This window comes from Carlito syrichta, unplaced genomic scaffold (genome assembly GCF_000164805.1).
Source record: "Carlito syrichta isolate Samal-C Ts95f unplaced genomic scaffold, Tarsius_syrichta-2.0.1 Scaffold82995, whole genome shotgun sequence".
NCBI lineage: Eukaryota > Metazoa > Chordata > Mammalia > Primates > Tarsiidae > Carlito > Carlito syrichta.
The window spans coordinates 361,915-377,628 of NW_007027091.1; the positions used below are offsets into that span (position 1 = coordinate 361,915).

Genomic DNA, 15,714 nt, shown 5'->3' on the forward strand with positions numbered 1-15,714 from the left:
ATTGCAGCCTGTTGCTGACATTAGTCTCTCTGTCTTTATTGTGAAGACTGAATCAGCAAGTCAGCAGATTTCTTAAATTAAATAGTACATTAAATAAAGTAAAAAAAAAAAAAACGAATTTAAGGAATAGAAGAATCCAGGGGCAGTTGGGTCTGGGAAGTGGTGGAGGACATATCTGTCTGTTCCCACCCCCATCCCATCCACTCTCCACCCTTTTCTGTCCTGCCTTGTGCCCTGGGCCTGCTTGGCCAGGTCCGTGTGCCTCTTGCCCTCTGGCTTCTGTTGGGGTCACTCATGGGGAGCACTAACAGGAGAATAAGGGAGGAAGAAGGTTGAAGTCAACAATCTATGCTCCTGGGTCTCTCCCTGTAGGGTTGCGGTCCCTTGACACAGCCCACAGCCCCCTCTGTCTCTAGGTTCTGGGTCTTCCCTTCCCTGCCCTTCAGGCCTAGCATAGTCACAGCCTTCATTGCCCCTAGCTTCAGGGACCTGCACTATTTTTGTGGTTCCCTCGCGAAACACTATTACAAATAGTCCTTTTGTTAAATTCCCCTCAAATTACCCAGTTGGAGCACCCCATCTATTTTCTGCTAGACTGTGGCTGATACAAGGCTATTTATAAAGATCAAACTCTGGAAAGCATGAACCTAAAGGAAATTCACCTATATTCCCCAAAGATCTCTCTATGCCCTCAAACCATCCAGATATCCAGAGGAGGCGATGGGAGGGGTTGGTGAGTGGCACCACCTCCTCTCCACCCTTCATTCCCTTTCATTCCAATCACTTATTTCAGCTGCTATTTTAATACAGAGAATTCAATATCTACTGTTTTCTCCAATGCTGCAGAGTGCAAATCACATTTTTATATGTACCAGAATTCCATTCCAATACAACAAATGAAATGATTCAGATAGTTCACGAAGTTTTATTTTGCTAAATTATTTTCTCTATACATGCTTCTACTGAATCCTAAGTACAGATGCCTATGGAGATGAGGCCATTGCAATTAAGTATGCAGAGGAAAGCACAAGTGGCAGCTATGTGAGATTGGCAATGGAAATCAAGTTCTGTGAAATGTCGTCTGTCCTCTCCTTGGTAGTTAATTATGGGGGAAATAGCCAAGAGTTTGCCTTTCACCTTAGTAGTAATGGTCTAGAATAAGTTGTGCACACACACATATCCCTCATCACACCTTTCTCAAAAAAAACCAGGGAGATGTGTCCTGCCCAGGCTCACACTATCCGCAGGCTATTTTCAGGTCATGAACAACAGTCCCACTTGCTTGTAAGTTCACGGGCTCCGGTAAGCAGACCGTCTTTTCACTGCAAAAGAAGAGCCACAAGAGAGCAGGTTCTTGGTCTGTCAGGAGAGAGGGCTGGAATTGTGTGGCTTTAGAGTTCCCATGAGGTCTGGTGAAAGAAGCCTACAGTCATCTACAGGAGAAGTCTGGTTGTGTGGCTTGAGTGCCAGAGGTGTGGGAGGGTAAGACTAATCATATGCATATGCCTGCTAGAGGCAGGGCAAAAGGGATGTGGTTTCCAGGTGAATGTGACCAGCGGCACATTTAAAGGAGGCTAAGGAGATGAAATAGGTAATGAGAAAACTTTGTTTCAATAATATCTCAAAGAGAAACCAAATATATAAAACACACAAAATGGGACAGGCACGGTGGCTCACGCCTGTAAGCGCCAGCACTCCGGGGGGTCAAGGTGAGAGGATTGCTTGAGCCCAGGAGTTTGAGAACAGCCTGGGCAACATAGCAAGACCCTGTCTCTAGAAAAAATTAGCCAGGCATGGTGGCACGTTTCTGTAGTCCCAGCTACTTGGGAGGCTGAGGCTGAAGGATCGCCTGAGTCCAGGAGGTCGGGGCTACAATGAGTCGTGGTTGTGCCACTGCGCTCCAGCCTGGGCAACAGAGTGGGACACCCCCAACTCAAAAAACAAATAAATTAAATAAGCCAGATAAAATGGAGGGTTTTTTTATATTGAAGTGGGAGTAGGGAATTAAAGCACCCTCTTTGGCTCCCTTCCTAACATCCCCAACCCAAGATGGCCCCACAGCGAGTTCCGGAAAACCCTGGGTCTTTGTCATTTCTGCTTCAAAGATGGTAATCACCACGATGAGATTCAACCTCAACAAACAACACACTCAAGGTCAGGATTGGTCTTGATGTGTGTGCGTGTCTGAGGCAGGGGCGGACATTGGGGCTCACCTGTCATTGACGGGCAGAGGGGCAGTGCAGAACCTCCCGACTATGGTAGTTCGGTCTTTTTTCCAAACCCGTTTGGAAGCCTGATACTTGAACATGACTTGGTGTATCTGGCACGGTGGGTTGGAGTGAGCTATGAGTCCTTTCCCCTGGAGTTGCCGCTTAGGTCTGCAAGGGCAGGGGAAGGGAAAATAAATGACTAGGGTACCTGTTGCCTGTGCTTCTCCTTTGGCTCCAATTGGACTCTGGCATTGCTGGTGGCACTGGTTGGCTGCCATGCACAAAGGGGTTAGGTCTTTTGCATCACCCTCAACAGCCCCTCTGCCTCACATCTACACCTCTGAATATGACTTAGAAAATCGCTGTTGATTTTTTAGAGTGAACAAGTGGACACCGCCACAAAATGCAGCCCTTGGATTTTCATTTCTGGAAAAATGCCCCTCAGCCTTGGACGCCTAGCTAGAGGAGAGCTTCACTTTCAGATTCAGTTACCTGGAAGTAGAAGCCCTCTTTTAGGACTTTTCAGTTCAAGGCATTTTGTATAAGGACTACTGTGTTTTAGGTTGGGTATGAATGTGTGTGTGGAAACAGCAACCATAAAACAGGTCTCTAAGCCAGACGGCACCAAAAAGGAACTCAGGTTTTGTCTCTTCCCAGCTGTGTGGCTTAGGGTTTGTTACCCACAGCACTAGGTATAAATCCCAGCTTCTGCACGTGCTGCTATGAGCTTGAGCCACAGGGTTTGGCGCACACTGACTTCAGCCCAAGGGCCTATGCATGAAAACAGGATCCAGGTCTCTCTTAACCCTCTTGACTTTGCCTGTCAGATTCCCCATCAGTCTCCAAAAATGCAGGCACCACTTTGGACTGAGAAAAAGATGAGGGAGAAGTATGAAGTGGCCAACCTAGAAGGGCACTCCTAAAAGGGCTGTAGGTCGGGCACCATGGCTCACATCTGCAATACCAGCACTTTGGGAGCCTGAGGAAGAGGATCACTTGAGCCCAGGACTTTGAGACCAGCCTGAGCAGCATAGCGAGACCCTGTCTTTACAAAAAATAAAAAATTAGCTAGGTGGGGTGGTGAGCTCCTGTAGTCGCAGCTGCTCAGGAGGCTGAAGTGGAAGGATCGCTTGAGCCCTGGAGGTCAAGGCACAGTGACCTACGATCGCACCACTGCACTCCAGCCTGGGCAACAGAGCAAGACCCTTTCTCAAAAAAAAAAAAAAAAGAGTTTAGAGAGGGCTTGGGTCCCTAGACAAAGGCAAGAAATGGTGAGATTCAATGTGAAAGAAAGAAGCCCATCATCGAGTCCCCATGCTGGACGCAAGGCATGGCCCACCCAGGAACCTGAGGGTGTTGTGAGGGAGAGCAAGCAAGGAGCCCAGCAGCACTGCAGGCCCAGCTCAGGAAGGACTTTGCTACCTGGGGCCTGGGCTGGCCTGCTGGCTCTTTCCATCCACTCCTCCCTGGGTTAGAGACTGAGGTCCTCCTATGCCCTCCATGACATCCTGACGCCCGCTGCCTGGATTCCTGAGCGCTATTTCCTACCTGGGACCTGATTCCTACATCCTAGCCCATGACTGACTGCTGCCTGCCTGCCTTGTCTCCTGTCACCCATATCTGCCTTGCTTGGATGCAGTGCTGATCCCAAACTTGGGACAGCTCCCCGGCAAGTGTCTGAGGATGGGTCTATGTTAGATGCGGCCCCCAGCCCAGTCAGCTGGGCCCACCCATCAGCGATCACTTACTGCCTGACAGGGATGTCTGTGTTTGTATACATGTTAAATGAAAAGGCAACCAACTCCTAAGGAGAGGGGTCAACCATGTGGGACACTTACGTACATGGTGATCTTGACCGAGGAGGTGACATTACTGCTAAGGAAAGTGACCTCGATGCTGGTGTCCTTGTTTCTTGGCTCCTGCAAGTAAAACTCCACGAGGCTGTGATGCACTAGGAAATCAAAGCACAGCAGAGATTGGACCATAGGGCAGAAGGTACAATGAGCAAAAAGCTCCAGAGAGAGCAGTTGAGTTGGGAACTTTGGCTTTACCCCTTAACGGCTGTGTGTACTGGAGTAGATCACTTCCCATCTCAAATCCTCAGTTTCCTCAAGCATAAACCAAGGATAATAAAAATAGATACTCCATAGGTCTGAATGAGGATGAAATGGGTTAATACAGATAAAGTCCTCAGAACAGTGCCTGTGGCTAGGAAGAATTCAGTGAGTTTTTATTATTACTTGTAATGTTGGAATGTTCCACTCCTTTCTGTGTGGTGACATCATTGTGGTTGTGTGAACTTCAAAGAATCAAAACGATCTATCCTTTACTGCTTTGTTTGAATGTTTGTGTCCCCTACAAAATTCGTGTTTAAATTTAATGCCCGATGCAACAGCATTAAGAGGTAGGGCCTTTTATGGATGGATTAGTGACCTCTAGATGGGTTCAAGAACACTATCTGGGCCCTTTTTTGCCCTTCCACTTTCTGCCATTGTCCCCTCTGGACCAGCCACCAAGTGCCATCTTGAAAACGGAAAGAGCCACTCTCACAGACAACAAATGCCAGTGCCTTGATCTTGGACTTCCCAGCCCCCAGAAGTGTAAGAAAATTAACTTCTGTTGTTTAAATTCACCAGTCTCGGGTATTGTGTTATAAAAGCACAGATGGGCTAGGACATACACTAAATAATAACTCATAAAATGTAGTGATGCTCCTGCTGCCCTACCCATACGCACAGCGTTGGGAGCCAAGTTGCATGTGTGGGAGAAGACTGTACCCCTTCCTGAGGCAGCTGCCTGCTGACATGGCATTTTCACTATCCTTGGGCAGCACAGATGCTGGAGCTCTCTTAATAGGTGTCATTGACATAGCCTGGCCATGGGAATACCCTGGGACCTGCTGTCCCTCTGACAAATGAAGTTAAGGATTAAAGCCTCCCTAGCAAGCCATTCTTTCTATAATAAGGGGTAGACATGGTTGGTGGCATTTTGCAGTGACTTTGATCATCAGACACTTTTCCCAGGTTCCTTTGGTGATGGGAACATGGCTAGAGATACAATTCTTCACCTCTCTCCTACTTGTACTTTTCATTTGTCTTTTTTTCTTTTTGAGTCGGGGATCTCACTCTGTCACTCAGGTTGGAGTGCAGTGGCACGATCATGGCTTACCCCAGCCTTGACTTCTTGGACTCAGCTGATCCTTCTGCCTCAGCCTCCCGAGTAGCTGGGACTACAAGCATGTGCCACCATGCCTGGCTAATTTTTAAAAATTTTTTGTAGGGACAAAGTCTTGCTATGTTTCCCAGGCTGGTCTCAAATTCCTGGGCTCAAGCAAACCTCCTGCCTCAGTCTCCCAGATTGTTGGAATAATAGGTGTGAGCCACCATGCCAGGCCTCATTTGTCAAATTTCATGGGCAAATATTGGGGGACTAATCAAATGGATGTCGGTGAATGCAGCACTAAGATGGAGGAGTGCTGTGGTCCATCAGGGCTCCTGGAATTGGTAACAGGGCTCACTGACAGGTGCCAAGAATCCACAAGAAGAAAAGAGAGCCTCATATGTCACCCCTTCACAGAGGATCATGGCAGATGCCACACCCTTCTGTCTCCCTTTCTTGGTTGTTACAATGGGATTTAGATTGTTATGGGAATGGGCACAGGCTGACCGGAAAACTGCAAGGTGGTGAAAATGTTAACTGACATAAGCTTTAGGAACTTAATTCTCTGGGCTAAGTTTGATATATTACTTCTGCCTCTACTAGCATGTATCATTAATCAAGAAAGTTTTCTAAGGTTTTGCCCTTTTCTTCACTACATTACTCTGGAAACTCCGGGAGAGGCAGGCCTAACGTTGGGAATTGGTAGTGAAATCAGATCTGCATAGGAGCATGACTTGGTGAGTGGAAAACAGAGCCCCCGGGCGCTTGGTCAGGAGGCCAGATCCAGGCCCAGACCCACTGCTTATGAGCTGCGCCACCTAGCCCAAGTCACTGAACCTCTCTGTGCCTCATTTCCCTTATCTGTAAGCAATAGCTCCCAACGTTGCCTCATAGGACATGGTGAGGATTAAACAAGGTAATGCAGAGAAGGTGTGTAGTGTGAAAAGATCTACAAGGAAAAATACTGTTTAAAAAAGTATTTGGTAGACAAGGCAGGGTAACGCCTGTCTTCGTGAGTATTGCTGAGGTCATATCAGGCCAAGAGTGCCAGGCATGAGAGGAGCCCAGTGCCATGGGGGCTGTGGGCTTCTGGCCCCACCTGAGCACACTCAGGTAGATGGCCCGTTTCTGCGTAGGACAGGAGTGGCCAGCTTCCATTCCAGAACTGATGGCCCAGGCAGCATGTACAGGCGAGCAAGTTTTCATGCCAACTTGTTTCTTTCTGTATTCTCTGTGTTATTTTTGTTCTTGTTTTTGATTTTTGAGTTGGGGGTCTCACTCTGTCATCCAGACTGGAGTGCTGTGGCCCAACCATGGCTCACCGCAGTCTTGACCTCCCTCCTGGGCTCAGCTGATTCTTCTGTCTCAGCTTCCTGGGTAGCTGGGAAGCAGGTGTGTGCCACCATGTTCAGCTATTTTTTTTTTTTTTTGTAGAGACAAAGCCTTTCTATGTTGCCCAGCCTGGTCTTGAACTCCTGAACTCAGGCAATCCTCCCACCTTGGCCTTCCAACATGCTAGGATTACAGGCACGAGCCACCGCACCTGGCCCTATCTGTGGTTTTTTTAAACAGACAGGGGCATGCTTCTGGGGACATGGAGAGGTGGTCTCATGACAAATATGAAATAATCAGAAAAAGTATGTCTCCCATGAAATCTCCCTCAGCGGGCACCTTAAGGTGCTTTTAAACTCCAAGCGTTCCCCAGGCTACCTGGCTATGTGTATTCTTAGCTGTGCAGACATGGAGGAGCCAGTTCAGGTTGCTGTGAACCTGCCCAGGAGCTGGAATTAGAAACTGGGATGCCTGGCCCTGGCAGCACTGCCTCCACCACCAGACACAATATCTTCCCACCTGCTGACTCCAAGGTGGCATGGACAAAAGTGAGTGAGAAATACGGCCTGCACACAGCAGGTTCTCAGAAGAGGGAGCAGAGAAGCAGTGTGGAGGTGGGTGGTGGCTTGGAAGGTTATAGATTTTGGAGTAAGAAGCCATGGAGTCGAGTCCTGACCTTCACCCTGACCTTCACCAGCTGTGTTCTTTGGGCATGTTCCCTGGTCTCTTGAGCTTCTTTTTCCTCACATTCACTTCTAAGAACTGGGTTGTCAAATGAGCAACACTTATTAAAAGCCCACAGGTGACTCTATAGCCCATTTTACCCCTAAGAGACAAATATGAAATTCTCCCTGGCCCGAAGGTAGAAACACCCCAATAATTCTTCCAAATTCTATGATTGACGATGGAAAGGGATTATTACTTATTGGGTTCCTGACACTGTGCTATAGTATATACACCTGCTGTATGCTATTATACCGTGTATATGCCTTCTGTATACTAATTTATTATATCCTCACAATCAATTCTTTAAAGTACGAATTGTTATTGTTCCCAATTTCACATAAAGATGTAGAGATCCAGAGAGGTTAAGCTGCTTGCTCCTGATCACACAGCTGCTAAATGAGAGGCTGAGAGTCCAATCCAGATCTGTGTGAGCACAGAGGCTGAGCTCTGGCTCCATATCTCCCTGCACCAGGCCTTCTAGTACCAGGAAGATAAAACCACAAAGATCCCTCCACTAATCCCACACAAGTTGATCCGAAAATCAGTTACACTGAGAACGGCCATATAATTTATTTTCCAAACCTGCATACTTTGGGATGTTTGGTACACACAAGAAAGCAGACAGGACCCCAGGATACCAAGCACAAACCAGAACTGAACTCAGGTGTTTTCTCCTACTCACCGCAGAATGGAGCCCTGGAAGAGGTCATGAGGTAGACTTTGACTTCCTTGGGAAGCGGCTCTATCTTGACACCGTCTTGTTCTACCAGCCCTGGAAATAAAGAAACAAAGATGGCAGAACCCTGAGGAGACCACTTCTGGGTCCCAGAGCACCCAGCCTTGTGTTTGTTATTTCCTGCACCCATTTATTCTAGAGACATCTATACTCTAGGCTCATTAAATGCCATCCCTGGGGCAAGTCCCAGGGTACCAACAGCTCGATCCATAGGCGGGGACAAACACACACCTAAACAGGAAGTACATTTTTCAGACCATCCGGCCCATTCTCTGACACAGGATGAGGGAACCTGACGTGTGTATATACATACACGGGGACGCACGGGCGGTGAGCGCCGCAGGGTGTTCAGTGAGAGGGAAGGTGGAGTAAGAGACATGGCTGGGCAAGCGGTGTGAGCCATATCTGTTGTTGAATTAGTTGATCTATTGTGTCTGGGGGATCTGTGACACATGTCCAATAAGTAGGAAATTGTATCGGCTTGTTTTACCATGGTAAGCTGACCTTCTTTAACATCTTGTCAGACTGGTACCCACTTCCTTCGCAGAAGCAAGGAGAGGCTGCTACAGTTCTGAGTGGCAGCCAGGGTAGGAAGTGGGAGAGTGTGGGGGTAGGGAGGGAGATGGCATTCCACACCCAGGATTTCTTCCTGGAGCTCTGCATCCTGGATAACCCCATGATATTCACAGCAAGGGTATGCACAGGTGAGCTACAGGCCAGACTCGTGGCCTTCCTGGAGTTCTTTCCCTAGACTTCTCTGGCTCACCCAGGAAGGTGCCCAAGTCCCCCAGAAACTAGGCTCCCCTCCAGCTGGCCTCTAACTTGGGCCTTGTGGGCCACTCTTGGGGACTTCCCACAGCACATGGATAGAGGGTCTATGAAGGGCTGGGGAATGGCCGGCCTATGAGAAAGACCCACAGAAAGCGTCTGAGAGTAGAAGCAAAGGCTCTTTGGATGCCAGTGTTTCTAGAGAATGTCCTGAGGCTGGACTTCCAGGCGAGGTGCTAGATGTGGGAAGGGTGTGCAGACCTAGGAACAGTATGGAGGGTGAGGGGTGGGGCACGAGGGTCAATGGCTAGCTTCTGGGTGAGAACAAGCTAAGCGCCTCAATGCCTGATTTTCTTTTCTCCGGTTGGATAGGCCTCTTGACTGTAGGAGATCGGGACAGTAAGAGGTGACAGCTAGTGGACTTGAACGTCCCCCAGATTGCCAAAGGAAGCCAAAGGAGTGACATGTTACCTATCCTCGGACAGGAAAGCAGAAACGGGTTAAAGCAGTCCAGGCAGTGTCCAGCCAGGAAGGCCTTGTAGCTGGCACAAGGAAAGGCCATCAGCGGACAGGAGTTCTCCAGGGCACTGATGTAGAGATGTACAGCTCTCATGTGGTCACAGATCAGATAGCTGTAACCTAAGCAGAGAACAAAGCCACAGTGAAGGCTTCCGTCAAGAGAAACTGAAACTCCACCCATGCCACTTACTGGAACTCTGTTGAATTTTATCTTCTGGCAAGCTATAAATAAACACACAGGATGTCCCCTGAGCCACATTTTTTAAATATTAATGAACGTGGTTACTGCAAATTCCCTTTCCCTTTTATTTTCCTGAAATCCATAAGCTTAACCTGTCAAGAAAATTGCATGATTTGAGAGCCACTCTTCTGTAGCCATGCAAACTCTCTTTCATAAAATGGAAATGAACAGAGAACTGGAGATGGGGACCCCGCTTCTCTGAGTGGACACATATGCATATTTTTGCCTTCTTTATTATCACCCATCAACTATTTTTCTTAAACAACCTCATTATACCCAACCCAGCAATGAGACAAGCAAGGGAGGCAGCAGTAGTTCCTGATCAATCTCTAAACCCAGTGTGCCGAGGCTCACCCAGTCAAGTGACTGATACGTGGGATTTGTCAAATAACCCAGTTTACCTAAAACTTGGTTTTGTTGTTGTTATTGTTTATGATGTAAGTTTCTAGCAACCCCCATTGGATGAATTGACTGAGTCTAAGAGTATGCAGTGAGCCCAAGAGGGTCCTGGGGTCTTCAGACCCTCCCTGCACCTTGGCACCCCCTCTCTGGGCTCTGCAACCAAGACTGAGCTCTACATTAACTTTCATTTTCCACATGGTTGGGATACTCCCCATGGTCACTATCCTTCCAGCTGCAACAGGGAGCTGGGGCAGAGACAAACTAAACCCTTTCAAATTATTATGAAGAAAAAATGAACAGCAGTCAGCCTAAAAAAAAAAAAAAATTAGCTGGGCATAATGGCACATGCCTGTAGTCCCAATTACTCTGAAGACTAAGGCAGAGGGATCATCTCAGCCCAGGAGGGAGGTTATTGTTGCAAGGCTGTAGTGAGCCATGATCATACCACTGTCCTCCAGCCTGAATGACAGAGCAAGACCCCATCTCAAAAAACAAACAAAAAAAATTTTAAAAGGTCAGCTAAAATGTCACTGAATTTTCAAAAGTCATTGAAGCGAAACTATCCCATCTGATCAGAATTGCTGAAAAATTTATAAATTGTTTAAAGAAGTATGTTTTTGGAGAACTAGTAAATTTGGTAATATAGGTTACTGGTTATTCAATTAAAATGGTCAAAAGAATCCTTCAAATGTCAACAACTTGGTAAAACAGGAAAAGACTATAAATATAGTAACAAAAATTTAGCATTTTAAGTTTTCATAGGATATGCTGATATATAGACTATATTCATAAGACGAATATAAGAAAACTAAACAATCATTGACAGAGTTAATATTATTTAAAATAATGCTAAGATGATCATATTCGATGAACATATTCAAAAGCAACATTCCAGAAGGATACATTTAGAAGAGAAGAAATCTACACTCATTGAATGTGTTAAAAAAGATTATCTTAGCTAGGCATGGTAGTACACACTTGGTAGTCCCAGCTACTAGAGAGGCTTGAGGAGGGAGGATCATGTGAGTCCAGGAGTCTGATTGCAGCCTGGATAACACAATGAGACCCCATTTCTAATAAAAAAGAAAAATAAAAAGATTATCTTGAAAACAAGTTAAGAGACCTGTTATACTTAGTATATTTGGTGAAACGGTCATGCATCAATTGATACTTCAGCTAGCTGATTTTGAGCACATTGGCTTGCTTCTACCACCACTAGGTAGAGGATGCAGCCAGTGTGGACGCTGCCACAAATCAAGGTCCAGGGATGAACAGAGGTTATTGGCTTCACTGATGCTGGATCATGGCAGGGTCTAAGGCAAGTTGCGGGGGATCACATAGTATGGTGCAGGCTTTTAACTTCAAGTACTCCCCCAGAGTGCCTGGGCTCTGAAGACATCATTGAGTAAGCCCTGAGTAAAGCGTTGTGAGACACAGCAAAGGACATTGTCAGAAGGACACTCTACGGCCCACACTGGCTGACTCGACACAACGGCTGTTGATGAATTCCAATCTCTGGGGTAGCCAAACACCACCTCTCTGGCTCTCTGACCTGCATAAATGAACGAGGGACAGCCAGGTTGGTCTTGGCCTCCGTTGACAAAGTAGTCCACATGTCCGACGGGAATCCGAATACCCAAATCTGAAAGGAAGCAGGACTCCATTAACTTCCTTACTTCAGGGGTGTATTTTCCAGGTCCCACAGCAGGGTCCGCTGGCCCCAGGCCTCCCACCTCGGGAGCCCACCCACTCCATGCCGTGCTGTGAGACTTTGCAGAAAGAACCCCCAAACAGTTTTCTAAAGGGGGTTTTCCATGCTGAAAGGAACTGAAGAAGAATCCATTGATAAGATATTCATGTTTGCTGAAGAAAATCAAGAAAAAGATCCCTTAACCCAGGCTTTTATAACTCAGTACATGTTATAAACTTGGCCATTTTCCCTCACTGAATAGTTTCTATTTTCCTTCGTGTCATAGTTCCAATAATGCCTGGGATCATATGGCCATAGTCTCCCACAGAATGTGTTTCTGTGTTCCCTGACTGAGTGGAAATACGGTGTGGCTCCACGGTTGAGTTACAGAGAGAGGCTGCGGCCCTCATTCCATCCTGGTGACTAGAGCCCAGACTTTCTGTCATGGCAGCCGACCTGTCAGACTGGCTCAGGCTCAGCTGCTGAAGACCTCGATTTTCTCCTTCAGACCATCTATCACTTTTGTAAGAGATTGACTGTGTATTATTTGCTCGGTGCCATCCACCCAGAGCTTAAGCAATCACCTAGAAGCTATCCTGGATCCCTGCCTTTCCCTCACGCTCCACACACAGCCCATCGTGAGTCCAGTCAGCTCTACCTCCAAAATATACTCTTTTTTTGGAGTCGGAGTCTCACTCTGTCGCCTAGCTGGATTGCAGTGGCTACCGCAGCCTTGACCTGCTGAACTTCGGTGATCCTTCCACCTCAGCCTCCCAAGTAGCTGGAACTATAGGCATGCACCATCACACCTGCCTAATTTCTTGATTTATTGTAGAAATGAGGTTTTGCCATGTTGCCTAGGCTGGTTTCGAACTTCTGGGCTCAGACTATCCTCTCACTTCAGCCTCCCTAAATGCTGGGATTATAGGCAAGAGCCAACGCATACAGCCTCCAAATACATTTTGAATCTTTTTTTAAAAAAAATTGTTTTTGGTAGAGACAAGGTCTTGCTATGTTGCCCAGGCTGGTCACAAACTCCTGGGCTCAAGCACATCTCGGTTTCCCAAAGCACTGGGATTACAGGCATGAGCCACCATGCCAGGCCACATTTTGAATCCTACTCCTCTCTGGCTTTACTGCCACCACCTTTGCCCAAGCCACCATCACCTCTCACCCAGATCACTACTGCAAACACCCTCTATTAGGCCTCTGGGCTTCCTGTCATACCTCCTACAGTCCATCTACATAGGACCCACAGTCACCTTTTAAGGAAATCCCAGTTACTGCCCTGTCTTCACTTAACCTCCTTGCCACGACCAGCCTAGACTGGCCTCTCTTCTCCAGCCTCACTCAATACCTCTTCCTCCCTTCTCTATACTCTGGCCACATGCATGGTTCTCCTCCCTGTCTCTACAACAAACCAGGTCTTCACCACGTGACAGGCCTTTGTTCTGGCTGTTCTCTCCACCAAGGATGCTCTTCTCCCAGCTCTTCCCAGGGTCAACTCATTCTCATCCTAAGACTCCCCCTCCTTGGACAGACTTTCCTCAATAATCCTATCTGAAGCAAACCCCCCTACCCAGGTCACCCAGAGCATGGTGGCTCATGTCTGTAATCCCAACACTTTGGGAGGCTGTGATGGGAGGATTACTTGAGCCCAGGAGTTCGAGCCCAGCCTGAGCAACATAGTGAGACCTCATCTCTACAAAACATAAGAAAAAAAAAACAAACCTGCAGACTTCACTGTAATAATCACAGTGTGTAACTGTCTTGTCTGTTTCCTTGGATGTCAGTTCCACAAATGTTTGCCTGTCTGTTCTTCTGTTGTATCCTCAACACCTATGCAGTACCTGGCACACAGTAGGTGCCTAATAAATATTTATTGAAGGAGCAAATTATTGAATGTCTGCCCACATAGCCTGTATGCTCCATTGTCTTGTTCATTGCCCTATTCTCAGTGACTGCTACATAACTCAATATATTTTGATTGCATAAATAGAAAGTTTTTTTTTTAATTATATCAGGAAATGGCTCCAACTTTGAAGGGAGCTGAGAGGCCTCATTCAGGTAAATAAGGGCCTAATAAGTCACCTATTTAACAATTGAGGACAGAAAGGATCTACTGCATTAATGAACAAGTTAATTAATTAACCCAACATAGCTGAGCAGAGACCTGTGGGCTTTGGTTCCCTATCTGTGAGAAGGTGGGAAGGAGGGTTGGACAGTGTTACTGCATGGATTTCTTTCAGAATCACGAATCTGTGAGTCTTGGATGCTAGCAGAAATGAAGAGGAATGTCCACCTCCCTTCCCTGTTGGTCAGAAGAGCTCAATTGGGTCATAATGGATTGAGAGTCAGGGGTCTTTGCTGGGCCTGACACTACTGAAAGGGATTCTCATTCTCCACTGGACTGATGGGCTGAGCTTGTCCTCGGGGGAGGAGGAAAGTCCTGACAGGTTAGTGTGTCTGTGGAGTGTAATGGCCCAGTCCCTCGGGACCAAGTGCACCCAGCCCGGACAAGCTACATGACTTTCCCATAAGTCAACCAGTCATGATGCCTCCACAGTGCTGCCCAGCACAAGGTTTGGTATTGAATCAGAGAGGGAGATTCTCAACCAAACCCTTTTGGACAATGAGTGAAACTCTTCCTGGCTACTGGTGACTAAAACTAAAACCATTCATCTCAGTGGTCACAGAATGACAGCTGGAAAAGACCTTCAACATCGTGCTGGTAAATGCTTCACTGGACAACAGAAGTTCTGAGAGGGCCGGGGCCAACCTGCCAGGCCCTGCCCTGTGTTCATCCCCTTAGCCCAGAAAGGTCACCCCAGCTCACTGTCGGTGTCTGTGTGGATGGCTTCCACGAAGAGGGCATCTTCGGCATCCAAGCGCTCCTCCAGGCTGGCCCTGGTGTACTCGGGTCCAGCGGGATCCAAGCCTACAAGGACAGACTGGCATCAGGGGCTTCCTTCCCCCCAGCTGCAGGGAGCCTCATGGAAGCAACACATACCCAGGCTGCAGCCCTTCCGGTTCAGATCACAGAGCTTTCCAACAAGGGTTGAAAGAATTGGCTCAAGACCATCTTACCCAGGAAACCCCTTTCTCTGTTGTCTCTCTCTCTCTCTCTCTTTTTTTTTTTTTTTTTTTTTGAGTCAGAGTCTCACTCCATCGCGCAGACTGGAGTGCAGTGGCACACTCAGGGCCACCTCAGCATTGACCTGCTGGGCTCAGGTGATCGTTCTGCCTTAGCCTTCCAAATAGCCAGAACTACAGGCACACACTACCACGTCCAGCTAGTTTTTTATGTTGCCCGGCCTGGTCTCGAATCCGCAGGCTCAGGCAATCCACTCGCCTCAGCCTCCCAGAGTGCTGGGATTACAGGCTGAGCCACTGAGCCCAACCTCTGTTGTCTCTCTTGAGGTAACCGCTCAATGACCCAGTTTCTCTGGCTCTAAATGAGCTTGATAACACCAACCATTTTGTAAGAGTTAATATAAGTAATATTAACCTTCATGTCATAACAATAGCTTCCTTTTTTTTTTTTTTTTTTTGAGCAGTTGCTATCTGCCAGGTCCTGTGCTAATCAGTTTTACATACCCTAGTCCCGACAACACAGTGAAGTAGATATTGTTATTCCCATGTCTCATTCTGGATTCCTTCCTTCCTTGTCCCACCAAAAGTAGTCCCTGCCACAAGGATTCACTGTACAGATAGTTTGTTTGGGAGAAGGTCGCAGAAAATATGGTGAGGGACTGGGAGAAAAGTCAGGGAATGAAGGAAAATATAAATGAGTAGGTTATCACCGTGGCAACTGGGTTTTGTCCCACTGAGAGCCCTCTCTGAGGGATTCTGTGGAACATGACTCAGAATTGTCCCATGAGGGGCCAAGAAGCTGGGATATTTACTACACAGCTCTAGTCCCTTATTGACT

At 47.3% G+C, this 15,714-nt stretch overlaps 1 protein-coding gene across 1 annotated transcript; it reads right to left on the minus strand.

Moving 5' to 3' along the window:
* Positions 1-909: 909 nt before the first annotated feature.
* On the minus strand, positions 910-14,721 carry LOC103258392 (phospholipase A1 member A-like; the record flags this gene model as incomplete). The annotated part of the gene is made up of 7 exons (XM_008056067.1): positions 910-1,322; positions 2,214-2,378; positions 4,053-4,161; positions 8,110-8,199; positions 9,403-9,570; positions 11,646-11,735; positions 14,620-14,721. Coding segments are annotated over 7 exons (809 nt in total), but the record flags the coding sequence as incomplete, so codon positions are not given.
* Positions 14,722-15,714: the final 993 nt, after the last annotated feature.